Source organism: Rana temporaria, chromosome 9 (genome assembly GCF_905171775.1).
Source record: "Rana temporaria chromosome 9, aRanTem1.1, whole genome shotgun sequence".
NCBI classification, from domain to species: Eukaryota; Metazoa; Chordata; class Amphibia; order Anura; family Ranidae; genus Rana; species Rana temporaria.
The window spans coordinates 37,132,230-37,155,689 of record NC_053497.1 but is presented as its reverse complement, the minus strand read 5'-3'; the positions used below and the strand labels follow the sequence as shown (position 1 = coordinate 37,155,689).

Here is a 23,460-nt window from a genome sequence, read left to right as displayed (position 1 = left end):
GTAAGTGTTTAGGGATGGGGGTAGGAAGTAGTAAGGATTTGTTTGCCTTACCGCAGAGAATGCACCACTTCAGCCCCGGAAGGATTTACCCACTTCCTGACCAGGCCATTTTTTGCGATACGGCACTGAGTCTCTTTAACTGACAATTGCGCGGTCATGCAATGTTGTATCCAAACAAAATTGACGTCCTTTTTTTCCCCACAAATAGAGCTTTATTTTGGTGGTATTTGGTCACCTCTGCAGTGTTTATTTTTTGCCCTATAAACAAAAGAAAGCCGCCAATTTGGAAAAAAAAGCAATATTTTTTACTTTTTGCTATAATAAATATCCCCAAAAATATGTAAAAAAAAATATTTCTTCCTCAGTTTAGGGCAATATGTATTCTTCTACATATTTTTGGTTAAAAAAAAAAAACGCAATTAGCGTATATTGATTGGTTTGCACATAAGTTATAGCGTCTACAAAATAGGGGGTAGATTTTATTACTTTTCATGACTGCGACATTGCGGCGAACAGAGCAGACACTTCTGACACTACTTTGGGACCATTGACATATATATAGCGATCAGAGCTAAAAAAATACCTACCGACTATTGTATAAATGTTACTGGCAAGGAAGGGGTTAACACTAGGGAGTGATTAAGGGGTTGAATGTGTTCCCTCAGTGTGTTTCTAACTGTGGGAGGATGGGAATGACTGGGGGAGGGGACCGATCTGCTCCTAAGTACTAGGAGCATTCGATCTTTCTCTGCTCCTCTGACAGAATGGAGATCTGTATGTTTAAATTGAGGCCTTGTACACACGAACGGATCTGTCTGATGAAAACGGTTCGCGGACCGTTTTCATCGGACATGTCCGCTAGCAGATTTTGGTCTGATGGTTGTACACACCATCAAACCAAAATCCCCGCGGGTAGAGAACGCGGTGACGTATACGACACCGACGTTCTCTGACGCGGAAGTTCAATGCTTCCGCGCATGCATCGAATCACTTCGACGTTATGCGCGGGTTCTCGGGCGAGCGGACATGTCCGATGAGTCATACTGGCCATCGGACATGTCCGGCGGACATGGTTCCAGCGAAAATGTTTCTTAGCATGCTAAGAAACATTTGTCCGCTGGAAACCTGTCCGATCCGCCGGAAAATTGTCCGGTCGGCCTTACAGACGACCGAACATGTCCGCGGACCAGTTTCAGCAGACATGTTGGGTCGTGTGTACGAGGCCTGACAGATCTCCATTCTGTGCCAATCAGGAGCAATTGCAGGTAGCGCGCATTGGCTCCTCCGTCACGCGGTGTGCGTGCGCACACCCCCTATACTCCTAACAGCGCCCGTCATACAGCTACGGTGATTCGCTCAAGAGTGCCATACTGCCGCCATCAAACGGCGCGCGGTCGGCAAGTGGGTAAAGTTAAAAATAAAAATGAGTTTAGAACCACTTTAAAGTAAAGTAAAGCCCTGATCCCCCTCTTTTGGGGTCTCTGCAAGTGCTCCTGGCTCCTCTTCTTCTCAGTGTGCCACCATAGGAAGCCGCTGCCTATTGTAGTACACCTGCAGGTTCGATCCTGAGCCACACTGCCCTTGTCCTTTGACAAAGACAGTGCAACTTAGCCCCAACCCCCAATCCCTTATCACAGGATTTGATTGAGAGAAGCAAGAGCCAGTGGCTCCCGCTGCTGCCTCTCTGCCCTGTGAGGAAGGAAAGAGAGGTAAGGGCCGCCGCTCAGGGGCACATCGCTGGATCAAGATCAGGCTCAGGTAAGTATAAAGGGAATGGGAAATATCCTGTGCACAGAATTTTTTTTTTTTTTACCTTGATGCAGATACTACATTAAGGTGCAAAAACCCTTCTGTCTTTAGAGCAACTTTCGTCTTTTATATTTTAACCAAAAATTGGGATTTTACTGTGTTTGTGGGCAATAACATTTACTTGAGTGTCTGTTTATTAGACAAGATTTGGGAAACGGTAGTGCAAATACCGTGTGACATTAACCAATTACAACTATCGCTATATTATTTAATACAGGGGTCAAGTCCTGGGGAAAAAAGTGTGGGAACTCTCACCCAAGATCCTCTCCCCCACCAAAAAAAAAAAAATCACACAGCGCAAATGAAGACCGAACGTATGTCTGTGTTAAATGTACAGCAAATATATTAAAGGGGCTCATTCACAAATGGAGGAGACCAAGGGAGAAAAATATTGTTGTTTTTTTTTGCAGACGCAGGATCAGCGGCTCACTGAGGTCATGTGATCTGCAATTTCATTCAGAACTAATCCTGTATAACAATAAAAATAATACTTAACTGGAAAAAATAAATAGATTTAATTTTAAAAATGTAATCATACCCAGACCCGACAAAAAAAAAATATATATATATATATAAATAAAATATATCCTTATATAAACGTTCTTTAACCACTTGCCGACCGCGCACCGTCATTATACGTCCACAAGGTGGCTCTGCTGGGCGAGAGCACGTAATATGACGTCCTCTCTCCCAGCCGCCACTAGGGGCATTTTTATAGTAATCCAATGCATTTTTATAGCACTGATCGCTATAAAAATGCCAATGGTCCCAAAAATGTGTCAAAAGTGTCCGAAGTGTCCGCCATAATGTCGCAATACCGAAAAAAAAATCGCTGATTGCCGCCATTACTAGTAAAAAAAATATAATAAAAATGACATAAAAATACCCCCTATTTTGTAAACGCTATAACTTTTGCGCAAACCAATCAATAAACGCTTATTGCGATTTTTTTTTACGAAAAATATGTAGAAGAAAACGTATCGGCCTAAACTGAGGAAAAAAAATGTTTTTTTATATATTTTTGGGGGATATTTATTATAGCAAAATGTAAAAAATATAATTTTTTTTCAAAATTGGCTCTCTATTTTTGTTTATAGCGCAAAAACTAAAAACCGCAGAGGTGATCAAATACCACCAAAAGTAAGCTCTATTTGTGGGAAAAAAAGGACGCCAATTTTGTTTGGGAGCCACGTCGCACGACCGCGCAATTGTCTGTTAAAGCGACGCAGTCCCGAATCGCAAAAAGTACTCTGGTCTTTGGGCAGCAATATGGTCCGGGGGGTAAGTGGTTAATACATTATTTAAACACCCTGCAGAGGTTGTACAAGAAAGATCTGGAGAGTTTGGTGTAGTTCGGTGTGTTCTATGTGTACACTGACAGAGGGGGGAGGGAAGGAGAGTAGTAGGGGGGAGGGGAGGAGAGTAGTAGGGGGGAGGGGAGGGGAGGGGGGTCTCCTCTTTGTCTATAGACCTCCTTCCCCAAATCCTGAACTTGGTGGGAGGGGAGACCCTCCACAGGGCTCGTCCCTGCCCATAAATCCCTGGGATCCCCCAGGTCACATGACTAGATATCGCATGCTGCTGCCTTTGTTTAATCGCTGGATTGGCAGTAAAAAAATCGCACACCGACCGGACCGGAAAGAGCGCAGACTGTACCGGGTGGGTGGGGGTTAACAGTGTGTACATGGAGGAGGTCCTCCTCCATGTACACACTGCTCACCTCTCCCCCCTGTAGTCTACGCTCTCTCTCTCCGGTCCGGTCGCTGTGCAATTATTATGTAGCCGCTACATTGCCTTTTTATGTGGCTTTTAAAAGTTGGACCTTGTGCAAGTGACCTAAGTCGCCTTATGTAAAACAACCGTGCCCACTACCCTAGCGCAGCAAAGTAACTTATTTTTATATGATGGATCAAAATATACAATAAAGGAGACATAAATTTAAATGGTGACCTGAGGTAAATTTGTGTCTCCTTTATTGTATATTTTGATCCATCATATGAAAATAAGTTACTTTGCTGCGCTAGGGCAGTGGGCACGGTTGTTTTACATAAGGCGACTTAGGTCACTTGCACAAGGTCCAACTTTTAAAAGCCACATAAAAAGGCAATGTAGCGGCTACATAATAATCGCACAGCGACCGGACCGGAGAGAGAGAGCGCAGACTACAGGGGGGAGAGGTGAGCAGTGTGTACATGGAGGAGGACCTCCTGGTCGCTGTGCGATTTCTTTCGCGACAATCCAGCGATTAAACAGGTCAATTAAGTTGTCTAGAAGAAATTGTACTGGTCTGGTAGGAATCGGAATCGGATATAGAAATATGTAGGAAAGGATGCCAAGTGCTAGTGCAGCAATGATTATGCATGGCTTTTTCATTGTGTCTGTGTCAGTCAGACTGTCAGTGAGTGCAGCGTGTACAGTACCTTACTTCCTCAATGCCTGAATGCCGCCCAATGCTTCATTAAGCGGCGATGTCGCAATGTCTCCTGGGAACTTTTGTCATTGTTCCCAGGAGTCATTGCGGAGGCCTGCCGCGAGTTATCGCGAGATTTCGAAATCCCGCGATAACTCGCGGCAGTCCCCCGCAATGTCTCCTCTCCTGGGAACAATGACAAAAGATCCCAGGACTCAGGAGACATTGCGGCAAGTGAAGGCTGGGCGGCTCGAGTCCTGCAACGGGAACGGCGTTCCTGCTTTGGAAAAAGTGGAGGGACGCCGTCCCCACGCGTTCCCGCAGGACTCGAGCCCTGATTCAATATAGCCTCTGCTTTTTTGAAAATATACAGGGCCAGATTCACGTACAGCGGCGTATCTTTGAGCGGGCGTAGCGCATCTCATATGCGCTACGCCGACGTAACATAGAGAGGCAAGACCAGTATTCACAAAACACTTGCTCCCTAAGTTACGGCGGCGTAGCGTAAATGGGCAGGCGTAAGCCCGCCTAATTCAAAGTAGTGGGCGTGTTGTATTAAAATTAACCGTGACCCTATGTAAATGAATGGCCGCACGAACGGCGCATGCGCGCGCATGCTCAGAATCACGTCGCATATACTCCCTAAGATACAACGGCTCAATGCGTACGACGTGAACGTAACCTACGCCCAGCCCATTCACGTACGACTTACGTAAACAACGTAAAATACGACGGCTTTTCCGACGTCCATATCCTAACATGACTTACCCCTGCTTTAGGTGGGATAACTTTATGCCGGACGTACGCCTTACATAAACGGCGTTGTTTACTGCGACGGGCGCAAGTACGTTCGTGAATCGGCGTATCTAGGTCATTTACATATTCGACGCGTAAATCAATGGAAGCGCCCCTTGCGGCCAGCGTAAATATGCACCCAAGATACGACGGCGTAAGCCAAAATTCAGGCCTATCTTGTTTCAAGAATAAGGCTCATAGATACGACGGCGCATCCTAGAACTTACGCGGCGTATCAGAAGTAATCTACATGAATCTGGCCTATAGAGTTTTGGGAATTGTTTTATTTTTTTTAAATATATCTTTATTGAAATTTTCATCATAGAAATGTGCAAAAATTTACAGAGAGAAAAAAAAAACACAAGAAATAAAACAACAATACAATTCACAGCATGGAAATGTTTTGCGAATTTAAATGTATTTTCATGTAAAAAAAAAGTTGTAATTTAGTATGTACTGAATGAAAAAAAAAAGCACAAAGCAAAAGGGTTTAGTGGTACACGTGACACTGTATTAGTTATCAGTTTGTGAATTCTGATCGGATATGTCTCATTACATACCAATGTACAGATTATACTGGAATATTATTTTTTTTTGGCAGAGTAGAGTGTAATTTAGCATAGATAATATCGATGGTGGATTAACCGTAATGAAGTAGATGGAACAAACCCATATTTAATTAATTAAAAGCTACACAGACCTCGGGGGCATTTCTGTAATAGAAAGGAAAACAGCTCTGTACAATGAAAGGGAAGGACCTGAGATCACCTTGTCCTGGGTAATTTCTTTGTGTAGACATCACTTAATTCTTTTATGTGACTTTCAATTGTAGCCTGAACCATGTGCCTCCCTGATAACAGGTGCCTAGGCTCAGTTTTGTAATCTTAGTATTAATGACTAGGCAGGGGATAACTGTAACTAATAGCAATGAAAGCAATAACATTTTTCTAAACAATTAGTTGGTCGATCAGATTTATCAGATAGAAACTTAAAAAAAAAGCGAAGAGTGTAATTTAGCTAATATGTAAAGTAAAACAAATATTTACCGTATTTATCGGCGTATAACGCGCGCCGCCGTATAACGCGCACCCCAATTTCAGAGGGAAGTTTTCAGATTTTTTTTTTTTTTTATTTTGTGGTAAATGCAGTCTATGTGCCCCATCTCCAGCCTAAATGCAGCCTATGCCTATGCTCCAGTCTACGGGCCAGATTCAGAAACAACTTACGACGGCGTATCTCCAGATACGCCGTCGTAAATCTGAGTGTGTGCCGTCATATCTTGGTGCGTGATTCAAAGAATCAGATACGCCTCACGGTTGCCAAGATACGAGCGACGTAAGTCTCCTACGCCGTCGTATCTTGGGGTGCATATTTACGCTGGCCGCTAGGTGGCGCTTCCGTTGATTTCTGCGTCGAATATGCAAATGACCTAGATACGCCGATTCACAAACGCAGTTCCGTCCGGCACATCTATATACGCCGTTCTCGTAAGGCGTCGGTCCGGCGTAACTTTACCCCTCATAAAGCAGGGGTAAGTCATGTTAGGTATGGATGTCGGAAACGTCGGAAAAAACGTGGTATTTTACGTTGTTTGCGTAAGTCGTCCGTGAATGGGGATGGGCGTCGGTTACGTTCACGTCGCCTAAACATTGAGCCGACGTATCTTAGGGAGAAAATTCGACGTGATACTGACCATGAGCGCGCATGCGCCGTTTTGTAAAGAGCGTCATTTACGTGGGGTCACAAATCATTTACATACAACATGCACACTACCAGCCTAGTTTGAATTAGGCGGGCTTACGCCGGCCCATATACGCTACGCCGCTGTAACTAAGGACGCAAATTGTTTCTGAATACGGTACTCGCCTGACTTAGTTACGGCGGCGTAGCGCATATGAGATGCGCTACGCCCGCAGAAAGATACGCGATTCTTTCTGAATCCGGCCCAAAGTGTCTATGATTTGCCTAGATACAGCCTAACAAATTAGTTTGTTAGTTAATTAGTTTGTTAGTTAATTAGTTTGTTAGTTATCTCGTTAGTTAGTTCGTTCGTTAGTTATCTCGTTAGTTAATTAGTTAGTTCGTTAGTTAGTTCGTTCGTTAGTTAGTTAGTTTGTTAGTTAATTAGTTTGTTAGTTAATTAGTTTGTTAGTTAATTAGTTTGTTAGTTAATTCGTTTGTTAGTTATCTCGTTAGTTAGTTATCTCGTTAGTTAGTTATCTCGTTAGTTAGTTAGTTATCTCGTTAGTTATCTCGTTAGTTATCTCGTTAGTTAGCTAGTTCGTTAGTTATCTCGTTAGTTAGTTCGTTAGTTATCTCGTTAGTTAGTTATCTCATTAGTTATCTCGTTTGTTAGTTAGTTTGTTAGTTAGTTATCTCATTAGTTAGTTATCTCGTTAGTTAGTTATCTCGTTAGCTAATTAGTTTGTTAGTTAATTCGTTTGTTAGTTAATTAGTTCGTTAGTTAATTCGTTTGTTAGTTAATTAGTTCGTTAGTTATCTCGTTAGTTAATTAGTTTGTTAGTTAATTAGTTCGTTACTTATCTCGTTAGTTAGTTCTTTAGTTAGTTCGTTAGTCACCTCGTTAGTTATCTCGTTAGTTAGTTAGTTAGTTAGTTAGTTATCGTCAGGTAGTTATCTCGTTAGTTAGTTAGTTATCTCGGTAGTTAGTTAGTTATTTCGTTAGTTAATTAGTTATCTCGTTAGTTAATTAGTTATCTTGTTAGTTATCTCGTTAGTTATCTCGTTAGTTATCTTGTTAGTTATTTAGTCGTTAGTTAGCTAGTTCGTTAGTTAGTTATCTTGTTCGTTAGTTATCTCGTAAGTTAGCTAGTTCGTTAGTTAGTTTGTTATTTATTTCGTTAGTTATCTCGTTAGTTAATTCGTTTGTTAGTTAATTAGTTTGTTAGTTATCTCATTAGTTAGTTTGTTAGTTATCTCGTTAGTTATCCCGTTAGTTAGTTATCTCGTTAGTTAGTTAGTTTGTTAGTTAGTTAGTTATCTCGTTAGTTAGTTATTTCGTTAGTTAGTTATCTCGTTAGTTCGTTAGTAAATTAGTTTGTTAGTTAATTAGTTTGTTAATTAGTTTGTTAATTAGTTAATTAGTTTGTTAGTCAATTAGTTTGTTAGTTAATTAGTTTGTTAGTTAATTAGTTCATTAGTTATCTCGTTAGTTAGTTTGTTAGTTATCTCGTTAGTTAACTCGTTAGTTAGTTATCTTGTTAGTTAGTTATCTCGTTAGTTAGTTAGTTCGTTAGTTAGTTTGTTAGTTATCTCGTTAGTTATCTCGTTAGTTAGTTATCTTGTTAGTTAGTTATCTCGTTAGTTAGTTATCTCGTTAGTTAGTTGTCTCGTTAGTTAGTTGTCTTGTTAGTTAGTTATCTCGTTAGTTAGTTATCTCATTAGTTTGTTAGTTAATTCGTTTGTTAGTTATCTCGTTAGTTAATTAGTTTGTTAGTTATCTCGTTAGTTAGTTTGTTAGTTTGTTAGTTATCTCGTTAGTTAACTCGTTAGTTAGTTATCTTGTTAGTTAGTTATCTCGTTAGTTAGTTAGTTCGTTAGTTAGTTTGTTAGTTATCTCGTTAGTTAGTTATCTCGTTAGTTAGTTATCTCGTTAGCTAATTAGTTTGTTAGTTAATTCGTTTGTTAGTTAATTAGTTCGTTAGTTAATTCGTTTGTTAGTTAATTAGTTCGTTAGTTATCTCGTTAGTTAATTAGTTTGTTAGTTAATTAGTTCGTTACTTATCTCGTTAGTTAGTTCTTTAGTTAGTTCGTTAGTCACCTCGTTAGTTATCTCGTTAGTTAGTTAGTTAGTTAGTTAGTTAGTTAGTTAGTTAGTTATCTCGTCAGGTAGTTATCTCGTTAGTTAGTTAGTTATCTCGGTAGTTAGTTAGTTATTTCGTTAGTTAATTAGTTATCTCGTTAGTTAATTAGTTATCTTGTTAGTTATCTCGTTAGTTATCTTGTTAGTTATCTTGTTAGTTATTTAGTCGTTAGTTATCTTGTTCGTTAGTTATCTCGTAAGTTAGCTAGTTCGTTAGTTAGTTTGTTATTTATTTCGTTAGTTATCTCGTTAGTTAATTCGTTTGTTAGTTAATTAGTTTGTTAGTTATCTCATTAGTTAGTTTGTTAGTTATCTCGTTAGTTATCCCGTTAGTTAGTTATCTCGTTAGTTAGTTAGTTTGTTAGTTAGTTAGTTATCTCGTTAGTTAGTTATTTCGTTAGTTAGTTATCTCGTTAGTTCGTTAGTAAATTAGTTTGTTAGTTAATTAGTTTGTTAATTAGTTTGTTAATTAGTTCGTTAGTTAATTAGTTTGTTAGTCAATTAGTTTGTTAGTTAATTAGTTTGTTAGTTAATTAGTTCATTAGTTATCTCGTTAGTTAGTTTGTTAGTTATCTCGTTAGTTAACTCGTTAGTTAGTTATCTTGTTAGTTAGTTATCTCGTTAGTTAGTTAGTTCGTTAGTTAGTTTGTTAGTTATCTCGTTAGTTATCTCGTTAGTTAGTTATCTTGTTAGTTAGTTATCTCGTTAGTTAGTTATCTCGTTAGTTAGTTGTCTCGTTAGTTAGTTGTCTTGTTAGTTAGTTATCTCGTTAGTTAGTTATCTCATTAGTTTGTTAGTTAATTCGTTTGTTAGTTATCTCGTTAGTTAATTAGTTTGTTAGTTATCTCGTTAGTTAGTTTTTTAGTTCGTTAGTTATCTCGTTAGTTAACTCGTTAGTTAGTTATCTTGTTAGTTAGTTATCTCGTTAGTTAGTTAGTTCGTTAGTTAGTTTGTTAGTTATCTCGTTAGTTATCTCGTTAGTTAGTTATCTCGTTAGTTAGTTATCTCGTTAGTTAGTTGTCTCGTTAGTTAGTTGTCTCGTTAGTTAGTTATCTCGTTAGTTAGTTATCTCATTAGTTTGTTAGTTAATTCGTTTGTTAGTTATCTCGTTAGTTAATTAGTTTGTTAGTTATCTCGTTAGTTAGTTTGTTAGTTCGTTAGTTATCTCGTTAGTTAGTTATCTCGTTAGTTAGTTTGTTAATTAGTTTGTTAGTTAATTAGTTCGTTAGTTAATTAGTTCATTAGTTATCTCGTTAGTTAGTTCGTTAGTTATCTCGTTAGTTAACTCGTTAGTTAGTTATCTCGTTAGTTAGTTATCTCGTTAGTTAGTTAGGGCCAAATTCTCAAAAAGCCTGCCTAACTTAAATTTCAGCAGTTAAGTTACACTGACTTAAAATTTCTACCTAAGTGCCCGATCGTCAAAGCACTTACCTAGAAATTTCAGGCCGTGTAACTTAAGTGCCGCCGTCGTAAGGCGGTCCTCCTCTCCTGGGGGCGTTTAAAATTTAAATGAGGCGCGCTCCCGCGCCGGCCGTACTGCGCATGCGTGTGACGTCATTTTCCCGACGTGCAGCGCGCGAACGTAATTAACGCCGGGCGGCTTTGAGAATTTCGACGGGACACTAAAGTTGCGACGGGTGAAAAAAAAAGACGCGCCGGGAAAACAAATAATGTTGATGAGGACAGGACCTCTTCCCGACAACCCTTGCCGTTGGTTGTCGGGGTCTGCGGGCGGGGGCTTATCGGAATCTGGGAGTCCCCTTTAATAAGGGGGCCCCCAGATACCGGCCCCCCACCCTAAGTGAATGGATATGGGGTACATCGTACCCCTATCCATTCACCTGGAGGCAAAAAGTAAAAGTTAGTAAACACACAACACAAGGCTTTTTAAAATAATTTATTATTCTGCTCCGGATGCCCCCCCTGTCTTCTTTATTAGCTCTATTTCCAGGGGGGGCTTCTTCTTCCACTCTCCGGGGGTCTTCTTCCACTCTCCGGGGGGGGTTTCTTCTTTCGCTATCTGGGGGGGGCTTCTCCGCTCTCCGGGGGGGGGCTTCTCCGGACTCCGGAGGGCTTCTTCCATCTTCTCCCCTCTTCCGCTGTTGACTCGGCGAACCCCGGTTCTTCTCCAGCTGTCCGGTGCCTTCTTCTTCAGCGCTGGCTGCCTGCTATGTTTGTGTGTTAGCTCAATTAGTAACAGGCAGCCGGCGCGGTCTTCTGTGACGTCAGGGTCTTCTGTTCTTCTCCCCTCTTCCAATGTTGACTCGTCGCCTGTTGTCGCTGTAATGATGGAAGCGCGCCTTGCATCCCAGTTATATAGGCATCACCGTCCCATCATGCTCCGGCAGGTACCCACGTGGTGGGTGCCTACCCACGTGCACCCACCACGTGGGTACCTACCGGAGCATGATGGGACGGTGATGCCTATATAAATGGGATGCAAGGCGCGCTTCCATCATTACAGCGACAACAGGCGACGAGTCAACATCGGAAGAGGGGAGAAGAACAGAAGACCCTGACGTCACAGAAGACCGCGCCGGCTGCCTGTTACTAATTGAGCTAACACACAAAGATAGCAGGCAGCCAGCGCTGAAGAAGAAGGCACCGGACAGCTGCAGAAGAACCGGGGTTCGCCGAGTCAACAGCGGAAGAGGGGAGAAGATGGAAGAAGCCCCCCGGAGAGCGGAGAAGCCCCCCCCCGGAGAGCGGAAGAAGAAACCCCCCCCGGAGAGTGGAAGAAGACCCCCGGAGAGTGGAAGAAGAAGCCCCCCCTGCTAATAGAGCTAATAAAGAAGACAGGGGGGGCCTCCGGAGCAGAATAATAAATTATTTTAAAAAGCCTTGTGTTGTGTGTTTACTAACTTTTACTTTTTGCCTCCAGGTGAATGGATAGGGGTACGATGTACCCCATATCCATCCACTTAGGGTGGGGGGCCGGTATCTGGGGGCCCCCTTATTAAAGGGGACTCCCAGATTCCGATAAGCCCCCGCCCGCAGACCCCGACAACCAACGGCAAGGGTTGTCGGGAAGAGGTCCTGTCCTCATCAACATGGGGACAGGGTGCTCTGGGGTGGGGGGGCCCGCAGTGCGCCCCCCTGCCCCAGAGCACCCAACCCCCCCATGTTGAGGGCATGCGGCCTGGCACGGCTCAGGAGGGGGGGGCGCTCGCTCGTCCCCACTCCATTCCTGGCCGGCCGGGTAGCGTGCTTTGGATACGGGTCTGGTATGGATTGTAGGGGGACCCCCTACGTCGATTTTTCGGCGTAGGGGGGGTCTCCTTACAACCCATATCAGACCTAAGGGCCTGGTATGCTCCTGGGGGGGGGAACCCATGCCGGTTTTGAATTTAAAAATTGCCGTGGAGTTCTCCCTCGGGAATGCATACCAAATGCCGTCGCTGGAATGGGCCTTTACAATGTGTGACTAACTTTCCACATTATAAAACCAGCCCTAGTTTTGCGCAGGCAAATTCGGAACTTAGGCAGAAATCACAATGATGAAATGCTTTGAAAATCTGCTTAAAGCGGGAGTTCACCCATTTAAAAAAAATAAAAAAATCTCCCCTTAGCTTCCTGCTCGTTCGGTCTAGGGGAATCGGCTATTTATATTAAAATATGTGCAGTACTTACCCGTTTTCGAGCTGCATCTTCTTCCGTCGCTTCCGGGTATGGGTCTTCGGGAGCCGGCGTTCCTTCTTGATTGACATTCTTCCGAGAGGCTTCCGACGGTCGCATCCATCACGTCACTCGTAGCCGAAAGAAGCCGAACGTCGGTGCGGGTCTATACTGCGCCTGCGCACCGACGTTCGGCTTCTTTCGGAAAATCGTGACGCGATGGATGCGACCGTCGGAAGCCTCTCGGAAACCTGTCAATCAAGAAGGAACGCCCATTCCCGAAGCCCATACCCGGAAGCGACGGAGAGGATGCGTCTCGTAAACGGGTAAGTACTGCACATATTTTAAAATAAATAACCGATTCCCCTAGTAATAACGAGCAGGAATCTAAGGGGGAAAAGTGCCCTCTAAGGGTGAACCCCCGCTTTAAGTCCTCATTTGCATGCGCAAAGCTGCATTTCAATGAGAAATGCCCCCAGTGGCGGATGCGGTACTGCATCCTAAAATCTGACCGTGTAAGTGTCTTACACATGTCAGATTTTCTGCCTAACTTTGGAAAAAGCCTTTTGAGAATCGTTTCCAAAGTTAGGCACAGAGATACGCAGGCTGAACAGCAGTTAAGTCTGCGTATCTCTTTTGAGAATCAGGCCCTTAGTTCGTTAGTTAGTTTGTTAGTTATCTCGTTAGTTAGTTGTCTTGTTAGTTAGTTGTCTTGTTAGTTAGTTGTCTCGTTAGTTAGTTATCTCGTTAGTTAGTTATCTCATTAGTTTGTTAGTTAATTTGTTTGTTAGTTATCTCGTTAGTTAATTAGTTTGTTAGTTATCTCGTTAGTTAGTTTGTTAGTTCGTTAGTTATCTCCTTAGTTAGTTATCTCGTTAGTTAGTTTGTTCGTTAAATAGTTAGTTCGTTAGTTATCTCGTTAGTTATCTCGTTAGTTAGTTAGTTTGTTAGTTAGTTAGTTATCTCGTTAGTTAGATACAGCCTATGTGCCCATTTGCAGCCTCACCTCGCCATATGTAAGTCTAAACACAACTTCTTGTGTGGAAGGAATAATCAGAATACTGTTTTTTCCTGCTAACCAATCCCTCTTTAGTAGAACTGCTCTGCATTTGATTGGCGTTGCTACCTAGCTTAGAAATTACCAAACTGCATTTGTTTCTAGATGACCATTTTTGTTGTGTGCAAGAAATTTGTGCAGCTGCTTATGTATTACCTAACATCCATTAATTACCGTATTACCGTCTCCGCCATCGTCTCCTGTCTTTCCTGTTCATTTGGCGGCAGTTACATACACAGTCCCGCCTCCGCCATCGGCATTGGACCAGCTCCTGTGATTGATAGAACACTGGTCCAATGCCGATGGCGGAAGCGGGACTGTGTGTGTGACGTTAGAGCCGAGTAAACAGGAGAGACGGCTCGTGAATTCCGGCGGCGCTCAGTGGCACTCGGCAGCGCTCGTCCCCCTCCTTCCCCTCGGAGCCCAAGGTACACTATCGGCGTATAGCGTGCACCAGTGATTTTCCCCCTATTTTCAGGGGGAAAAAGTGCGCGGTATACGCCGATAAATACGGTACATATTATATATACATCCTTACCACTCTTACAGTAAAGAACCCTCTACGCAGTTTAAGGTTAAACCACTTTTCTTCTAACTTTAGTGAATGGCCATGTTTTTTATTAAATTCCCTTTCACGGAAAAGCTTTATCTCTATTGTGGGGTCACCAGTACGGTATTTGTTAATTGAAATCATATCCCCTCTCAGGCGTCTCTTCTCCAGAGTGGACAAGTTCCGTGCTCGCAAGTCGCAACCTTTCCTCATAACTAATATCCTCCAGACCCTTTGTTAGCTTTGTTGCCCTTCTCTGGACCCTCTCCAGTTCCAGCACATCCTTATCTGTCATACTTACCTGTTCTGTGGAATGGTTTTGCCCAGAGCAGCCCCAATCCACTTCTGGGGTCCCCTGCTGGTGCTCCTGGCTCCATTTCCCTACTGAGTGCCCCCATATCAAGCCGCTTGCTATGGGTGCACTTGTGTGTACTTGCTCCTGAGCCCTGTTCTGTGGGCCTATTGACACATAGAGCGTGGCTTGGCCTGCCCCCTGTGTCTAAGCCAATGGGAAGAGAGAGAGAGCTGAGCCTTGGCTCGTGTGCACATCGCTGGATCGGGCCCAGATAAATATAAGGGGGGGCTGCACCCATAACGTTTTTTTACCTTCATGCAGAGAATGCATAAAGGTAAAAAAAATCTGCCATTACAACCACTTTAATTTACCTCCAGTCTTTCAACCTCCAGCTTCTCTGGGTTCGGATGCTGATCTTCCCTCTTTACCCCCATACCCCAAAGCCCCCCCCCTCATGTTGAGGGCATTTTACCTGGTATGGTTCAGGAGGGGGGGTCCCCGCTTGTCCTTCCTCCTTTCCTGGCCTTGGGCTCCTCTTAACATTTTGGCTATTTGTTTTGTTTTTTATTGTTTTTTAAACCTGCATTTATTTTGTTTACATTCTGCTGCCTGCGAGAAATCCCTCAGCAGATGAGTCATGGTTGTTAAGGACGCCAGCGGCCACCCACTCCTTAACAACCAGCTATTCTGATTTCTGAATATACAAAAGAAATACCGAAGATACAAAATGAATTCCGAAAATGTATTGGTCCAATATTGTGTCAATGGACCAATGGACCACAATTTCGGAATTAGTTTTGTATTCTTAGCATTGTTTATTTAGAATAGCATTACATTATTTTATTTTTTTAAACTGCATGGCCCCCCCCCCCCCCCCATAATTCTTACCAGGTCCATCAGATATGGTATGAATTTTGAGGGGAACCCTACGGCAAAAAAAAAATCTGCGGGGTCCCCCCAAAACTGTATACCAGACCCTTATCCAAGCATGCAGCAAGGCAGGCCAGGAAGGGGGGACGAGCGAGCCCCTCCTGAACGATACCTTGTCCCGAATTTGATAAGGACAAGGGCCTCTTCCCCACAGCCCTGGCCTGGTGGTTGTGTGGGTGCAAGGGATGACTTATCAGAATCTGGAAGCCCACTTTAAAAAAGGAGAGCTCCAGATTCTGCCCCCCCCCCCCACGGGAATAGTTGTTCACCAAAAAAGTGTAAAAAGTGAATAAAAACCCCACGCTTTTCTGAATTTTTATATGCCGGCAATTCTATTTACATTCAGCTGTCAGTGGGGAAGCCCGCTGACAGCTGATGAGTCATCGGTTGTTAAGGATGTGATGGCCGGCTTCCCAGCCCGCTCCTTAACAACCAGCTATTCTTTATACAGAACTCAAATTGGTTAATCATTTTTCAATCAATACGAATTCTAATTTTTCCGAAAATTAAAAATTTGTTAGAAAACAAATATACGAAATTAAATGCATTCATATTTTTGCCACCCAAATGCATTTTTTTTTATTTTTCTACATTAAACCTCATTTGCCATGTAGTTGCCCGTCCCATTAATTTATTCAGATCTTCTTGCAAGGTTTCCACATCCTGCGGAGAAGTTATTCCCTGCTTAGCTTAGTATTGTTACCCCATCCTCCAGGTCGTTTATGAATAAATTAAATAGGATTGGTCCCAGGACAGAACCCTGGGGGACCCCATTGCCCACCCCTGACCATTCCGAGTATTCCCCATTCATCACCACCCTCTGAACTCACCCTTGTAGCCACTTTTCAATCCATGTACTCACCCTATGGTCCATGCCAACTGACTTTATTTTTTACAGTAAACGTTTATGAGAACTGTATCAAATGCTTTTGCAAAATCCTGATACACCACGTCTACGGGCCTTCCTTTATCTAGATGGCAACTCACCTCCTCATAGAAGTTTAATAGATTGGTTTGGCAAGAACGATTTTTTATGAATCCATGCTGATTACTGCTAATACTATTGTTTTCATTACTAAAATCTTGTATATAGTCCCTTTTCATTCCCTCCAAGAGCTTACATACTATTGACGTTAGGCTAACTGGTCTGTAATTCCCAGGGATGTATCTTGGCCCTTTTTTAAATACGGAGATTCGGATACATCCAAATCTCCGAATAACCAAACATGTCCAAATTTATACTCAGGCCAAAATTAATTTCACATCTTGGTCACACTGTAAAGATACTTTCATTTTTTTCTATGTTTTCGATAGAGTGGGAAAGGATTAGAACCTGTGTCAGTTTCTACAACTTCTAAAATGGACCCCATAATGAGCCTTAATTGTTTATTGAGGGCTCACCATACAGGCAACAAAGAAAAATTGCCAAAAACATATTCCTCCACTGATGTCTTGGGACCTCACCTCTTTCTCAAGGCCTCAGGCAACAACTGTCATCTTTGCAACTGACATGTACTGATCTCTGATACTCTGTATCCATTTAGAGAAAGTTCATCAGGAGATAGACAAAGTGATTGGAAGGAACCGGTGCCCCGCAGTTGAAGATCGGAGTAAAATGCCATATACGGATGCCGTTATACATGAAATACAACGTTTTACCAGCATCATCCCCCTGAGCCTGCCGCATTGTGTCATACGAGACACTGACTTCAGAGGATACTTCCTACCACAGGTAATGGGAAACCGAAAATTATAATAGATATTATAGATAAGGCAGATGCAGATAGAAGGGGTGATACATAGAACAAAAAAAAATCTTTATATAATAGTAGCAATTTTCGTTTTGTAAATATTTCTTTATACAAAAGACATACCATATATACTCGAGTATAAGACGAGTTTTTCAGCACATTTTTTTGTGCTGAAAATGCCCCCTCGGCTTATACTGGAGTCGCCTTTTTGCGCCTGATCTCCCAGACTTTGGGGACCCGGTACTGGCCGGCTGTATGTCCCCTAAACTTGGCACACGTGTAGCCCCACTCAAGTGTGCAAAGGTTGTTGTCCGGGGGACCTACGGCCGGGAAGCACTGATTTTCAAAGTCGGGCACCCCTTCCATAGACTCCCATGTTAAACGGTCATTTGGGGACCTGGTACCGGCCGGTCGTAGGTCCCCTGAACCCGGAACTTGGCACACATGTAGCCCCATTTCTCCTCTACAGTGTTTAAAGTTTGTTGTGTGGGGGACCTTAGGCTGGGGAGCACTGATTTTCTCAATTTCGGGCACCCCTTCCATAGACTCCCGTGTTAAACATCAGTCTAGTCATAGATACAGTGAGGCATGGGCATAGTGAGGCATGGGCACAGTGAGGTATGGGCACAGTGAGGCATGGGCACAGTGAGGCATGTGCACAGTGAGGCATGAACACAGTGAGGCATGGACACAGTGAGGCATGCACATGGACACAGTGAGGAAAAGTGAGGCACAGTGAGGCATGCAGAAGGACATGAGATGGTTTTGGGTGATATCTTCAGCCATGTTCCTGGTAAACCACTTGCATACAGCAATGTATATATAGATGTTGCAGTCGGCAAGTGGCTAGACAGGGAGAGGCTGAAAGTGTCTAACTGAGGACTTGTCTAAAGCTGGCAGTACACATTTAGAGTCCTTTCATTCAGCCTGTGGGCTGAACAAAAGAAATCTAACAGATTCCTCCATCCACACTAAACAGCACAGGTGCACTGAGCGTCCCGGAATAATGAACGGGATAATGCCGGGATTATTTCAATTTCAGGTAAGTGCCACATAATGAGCTAGTATGCTATGCATACTAGCTCATTATGCCTTTCTCTTGCAGGGTTTTCTTTTATCCCATTTGTTCGGGGGGGGGGGGGGGCGGTTACTTCCTCTTTATTCTTAATGAATTCCCACAGAAATGTTTTCTCCATTATCCATCGACCTTCTTATATAGCCTACCAGGAACATCAAAGACTGGCAGGGAGCAGATGCCAAGCAATCTGAAGCAGGTTACCACCTCAGAGGGCTTCTATTATTGACTGCCTAAATTACAAACCTCTTGTCATCACTGTGTAGATACTTCTAGTGATGGATAGGGGGGCTACATTGGGATCTCTATGCCCACCCCTAAAATAAGACACTTTAAGATATATACTGTTACATGGTTACATGGTTAGCCTGGTTGAAAAAAGACACAAATCCATATAGTTCAACCAATGGAAAAAAACAAGTAGAAATCCTCCGTATACACAATCATATATCCACAGTTGAACTAGAGGCACAAAATTCCAATAAAGTATGATCCAATTCACCCCAGTGGGGAAAAAACAAAACCTTCCTGATTCCCCTTGAAGCAATAGTATATTACCTGGATAAACTACCCCTGTTATTACCTCGTTATCTACCTACCTAGCCATTGGCTCCCACTGCTGTCAATCAAAGTTAGTGAGCAAATGAGGAGATAGATGGGGCTGGGCCTTACCACGGCTTCTTGTCTGAATGGACACACAGAGCAGCAGCTCAGCTCGGGAGCTTGCTGTAAGGGCACTCGTCAGGTGGGAGGGACCAGGAGCGCCAGCGAGGGATCCGAGAAGAGGAGGATTGGGGCTGCTCTGTGCAAAACCACTGCACAGAGGAGGTAAGCATGGCATGTTTGCAATTTTTAACAACAAAAAACAAGACTTTAATATGAAATTAAGAATGCATCCAGCTCTTGTTTAAAACAATCTACTGAGCTAGCCAGAATCAGTTCTATTCCACATTTTCAAAGCTATTACTGTGAAGAATCCTTTCCATATATATGAAGGTTAAATCTCTTTTTACTGTTACTGTATTGATTTGTTATGAAAAAAATATATATATACTTGTACTGATTCAAACATGAGGTATACTTTCTACTATATCCTCTGCAGGGCACAGAAGTCATCCCGGTGCTCACCTCGGTTCACACTGATCCTGAGAAATTCAAAGAGCCTCACACCTTCAACCCCGACAACTTCTTGGATGAGAATCATCGTTTCAAGGCTAACGATGCGTTCATGCCGTTCTCCACAGGTATTTATTTGGCTCTAAATACCTATTCTGTTCAATTTAAATTTTAGGAAACATAATGGAAGATTCCAAGAAGATACCATGCCCCATGTTATAGGACATTTTTGCCAAAATGAATTGAAAAAGATCTTGATATGCCTAAAGGGAGCAAATTATACCTGGGTGTGTTCTAACTGTGTGGGGGATGGGCTTACTGGGACACCACAGAGATTGCTGTTCCTGATCATTAGGAACAGCAGATCTCAGCATTCCCGGTCAGTTCCCGGTCAGAATGGGGATCTGCCTTGTTTACATAGGCAGATCCCTGTTCTGCCTCCCTGTACCGCGATTGCGGGTTGGGACATCGCTGTAGTAAACGAGTCCTCCTCAGTCGCCTTTTCTCCATCTTCTGGGGATCTGTGATGCAGGCAAGGGTTTTCTAAGCTCCCTCTATTCCCCCTCTCCTCCAAATGTCAGTTTTTCCTGACCACCAATCAGATTTATACCTGGGCTGAACCTTTGAATGTAATTGTGGAACAAAGAAAGGTAATGACATTGCATATACTTTGAGAAAAAAACATCTCCAGTGACCCTGTGAAGTACACTCTGGATTCTGGTTAAAATTAATTCCAAATAACTCATGAACTCCCTGATTTTAACACAGCTTCATTGTTTGCTCAGCAAGCCTTAAAGGGGTTGTAAAGGTTGATTTTTTATTTTCTTAATAGGTTCCTTCAAGCTAGTGCATTGTTGGTTCACTTACCTTTTCCTTCGATTTCCCTTCTAAATGTTTTTTTTTTTCTTTGTCTGAATTTCTCACTTCCTGTTCCTCCTCAGTAAGCTTGCCCCCATCATCTGGCTGGGGGTTAGTAAGCCAGAACAGCTTACTGAGAAGAAACAGGAAGTGAGAAATTCAGACAAAGAAAAAAAAACATTTAGAAGGGAAATAGAAGGAAAAGGTAAGTGAACCAACAATGCACTAGCTTAAAGTAACCTATTTAGAAAATAAAAAACGAACCTTTACAGCCCCTTTAATAGTAACAAAGAGTGAATGGCACCCGTCCACAGGGATCGGTCAGGTATGGAATATACATACTTACATTGGTCCAAGCTGGACTATGCAAAAAAATATATATATATTTTTATGCCCTTTTCACACGGTCAGTTTTGTCAGTTTTGTCGGCGGATCTGAACGGCCGCTTCATACATTGCTATGGAGCGTGTGAGCGGTGACATGTCCGCTGACATCCAACCCGATCTGATCCACTAAAATCAGACGTATGGTGATACGTCGCCATCCGTCCATGGTGGATCGGATCGGGTGAGATCTGATTTAAACAGTTATGCTGTCTGTTTTCATCAGATCTCTCCATGGGAGACAGCGGCGCTCGACGACAAGCCCCTCCCCGCTCAGTGAGCAGAGAGGGACCTGTCATCCGCCAGCTCAGCGGAGATCAGCGGAGAGATCTCCCGCTGAGCTGGCGGACTCCGTAGTCCACCTCGTCTTAATGAAGCCTTATGCCGCGTACACACAAGTTTTTCATGACGTGAAAAATGCCATTTTTTAAAATGGTCATTAAAAACGACCGTGTGTGGGCTCCAGGGCATTTTTCTCGACGTGAAAAATGAGCATTAAAAATTTAGAACATGCTCTAATTTTTCTTGTTGTTTTTCTCTTTGTCGTTTTTCACGTCGTGTGTAGGCTTTAACGACGTGAAAATAACGTGCATGCTCAGAAGCAAGTCATGAGACGGGAGCACTCGTTCTGGTAAAACTAGCGTTTGTAATGGAGATAGCACATTTGTCACGCTGTAACAGACTGAAAAGCGCGAATCGTCTCTCACCAAACTTTTACTAACACAAAATTAGCAATAGCAGCCCAAAGGGTGGCGCCATCTGAATAGAACTTCCCCTTTATAGTGCCGTCGTACGTGTTTGCTCGAGCATTTTTTTTTCACGTTCATGTGTATGCAAGGCAGGCTTGACAAGAATCACGTCGAAAAAAACGTTGTTTTTTCTAGCACATTAAAAATGGTCGTGTGTACGTGGCTTAAGACTTTAAAATGTCCCTGTTTCCAAATCTTTATTTTTTGCATAGAGTAGGGAAAGGCAACTCTTCCATTAGATATTATATTTTTTGGTTTACCAAATTTCTTCCTAATATTCTTCTTAAAAACAATTAATTTATGTCTTTGTAGAAAAGTTCAGTTTTCAGAAAATTATTATTAATGTTTATGTAGCAGTAAAGTGTGTATTTAATGGACAATAATAATAATATTTAAAAAATATATATATTTTCTATTTTTTTCTTACAGGTAAACGGATCTGCCTGGGGGAAAGTCTGGCCCGCATGGAACTCTTCCTATTCTTTACCACTTTCCTGCAAAACTTTATTTTCAAGCCAACAACCCATCCAGATATGATTGACCTCACCCCATCAACCAGTGGAGCTGGCAATCTTCCCCCTATTTATGAGCTTAGTGTTATTGCTCGCTAGATTAGCCTGTTTGGCTTTAGTCTCCCAATTTCGGAGACAAAATGCAATGAACTCTATTAACCAGCAGAGGGCAGCAGAGTAGTGTTTTCATTTAAAGAAAAATATTGGCTAGGTTGTATGAACTGACAATTCAAAAAGTAAAGGCTGCTTGGACAAAATAAACTTCAAAAGTCCTCAGTGTTGTGGTGCAATATCATTGTTGATCTTCAGACCCTGAATTCATTGATTATATTTCCCAAATGGAGTTCATAACTGTAACACAGAAATTCAAGGGCAACAACTAAACAACATCTGTAAATTGCCATTTTGGAACGCAAACTGTCAAGGATGCACATAGGTGTTTTTTGATCGCTACCTGGTTACAGAAAAGCAAATCCCCACTTGTGTACTCGTGATAAATACATTTGCAATAAGCAATTAAACCAATTTTGCAATTAACAATTTAAAAAACTGATTATCTCAAATTATGTGAAATAAAGAATGAATAAATACATAAATAAACACGTGTCATTCATAAATTAGTCCATATCCTTGTATCTTCATACATGCAGAATGTGATGATCAATCGTGCAATTTTTAAGGTTCCAAGTGGATGTAAACCCAAACATTTTTTTTTTCCGATGTCACAATGTAGAGAATAAGATTTCCTATCATCTGTGCCCAGTCTTGCCACACAGAGTTAATCCAGCGCTGAGCAATCCTCTTTTTATTGTTCAGTGAACTAAAACGGACTTCCAGAGAAAAACCAAAGTCCGTTCCGCCACTATGCTTTGAGTGACAGGTTATTTACATATCTTGTGCACTAGCCTGCAGACATGCACAGTTTCTGTAAACAGTGCACAATTCACATCTCCCTCCCCTCTCCTCTCCATTCTAGCTCTCCCAGGATTGGCTGTCTGTCCTGTGTTTTGACTAAATGTTTTCAAAATATGAGGTGAGCCACAGTTCAATGTCAAGAGGAAATGCTCCAGTGAACAGCCATCAGAATATACATAGACAAGTTATTAGGGGAGATATATTTAGTCCAAGCTTGAGTGATCTTCTTATTAGACCCCACATTCAATGTTATCCTATGTGTCCATGTACACAGTCACGTTTTTCTGCGTTTTTCGGCAGTTGCGTTTATGCTCGTTTTTTCAAAAGCAAAAAAATGGGTTCAGACGCAAAACGCGACAAAACGCCACTAAACGCGGAAAAACGCGGAACGGACGTTTTGCCGTGATTTCATTTATAGGCGTTTTTAAAGGTGACTTATTTTTTTACATTGGAAATCTCAAAAATTATGGCAAATGATGAAAAACCATAAAAAAAACATAAAAAAACTGTAATCGCTTTCATTGCATTGTGGACAATCCACAACTACGTGGCCAGTGGACAATCCACAACTTGTGGCAGGTGACGTGGCCAGTGGACAATCCACAACTTGTGGCAGGTGACATGGCCAGGTGACGTGGCCAGTGGACAATCCACAACTTGTGGCAGGTGACATGGCCAGGTGACGTGGAAAGTGGACAATACACAACTTGTGGTAGGTGACGTGGCCAGGTGATGTGGCAGGTGACGTGGCAATCCACAACTTTTTTTTTCTTCAATCGTTTTTATTGAGTTTAACAGGCATACATGTACAATATGA

The 23,460-nt window shown here is 42.4% G+C and overlaps 1 protein-coding gene across 1 annotated transcript in view; it reads left to right on the top strand.

The window, feature by feature from the left end:
- LOC120913317 (cytochrome P450 2F3-like) overlaps positions 1-22,348 on the top strand; it is a 54,334-nt gene extending 31,986 nt beyond the window's left edge. Inside the window, exons 8-10 of the mRNA XM_040323185.1 lie at positions 16,829-17,016; positions 19,213-19,354; positions 21,646-22,348. Coding sequence (XP_040179119.1) covers positions 16,829-17,016; positions 19,213-19,354; positions 21,646-21,827 — 512 coding nt within the window. The 3' untranslated portion in view covers positions 21,828-22,348. The remainder of the gene's footprint in view (positions 1-16,828; positions 17,017-19,212; positions 19,355-21,645) is intronic.
- Positions 22,349-23,460: the final 1,112 nt, after the last annotated feature.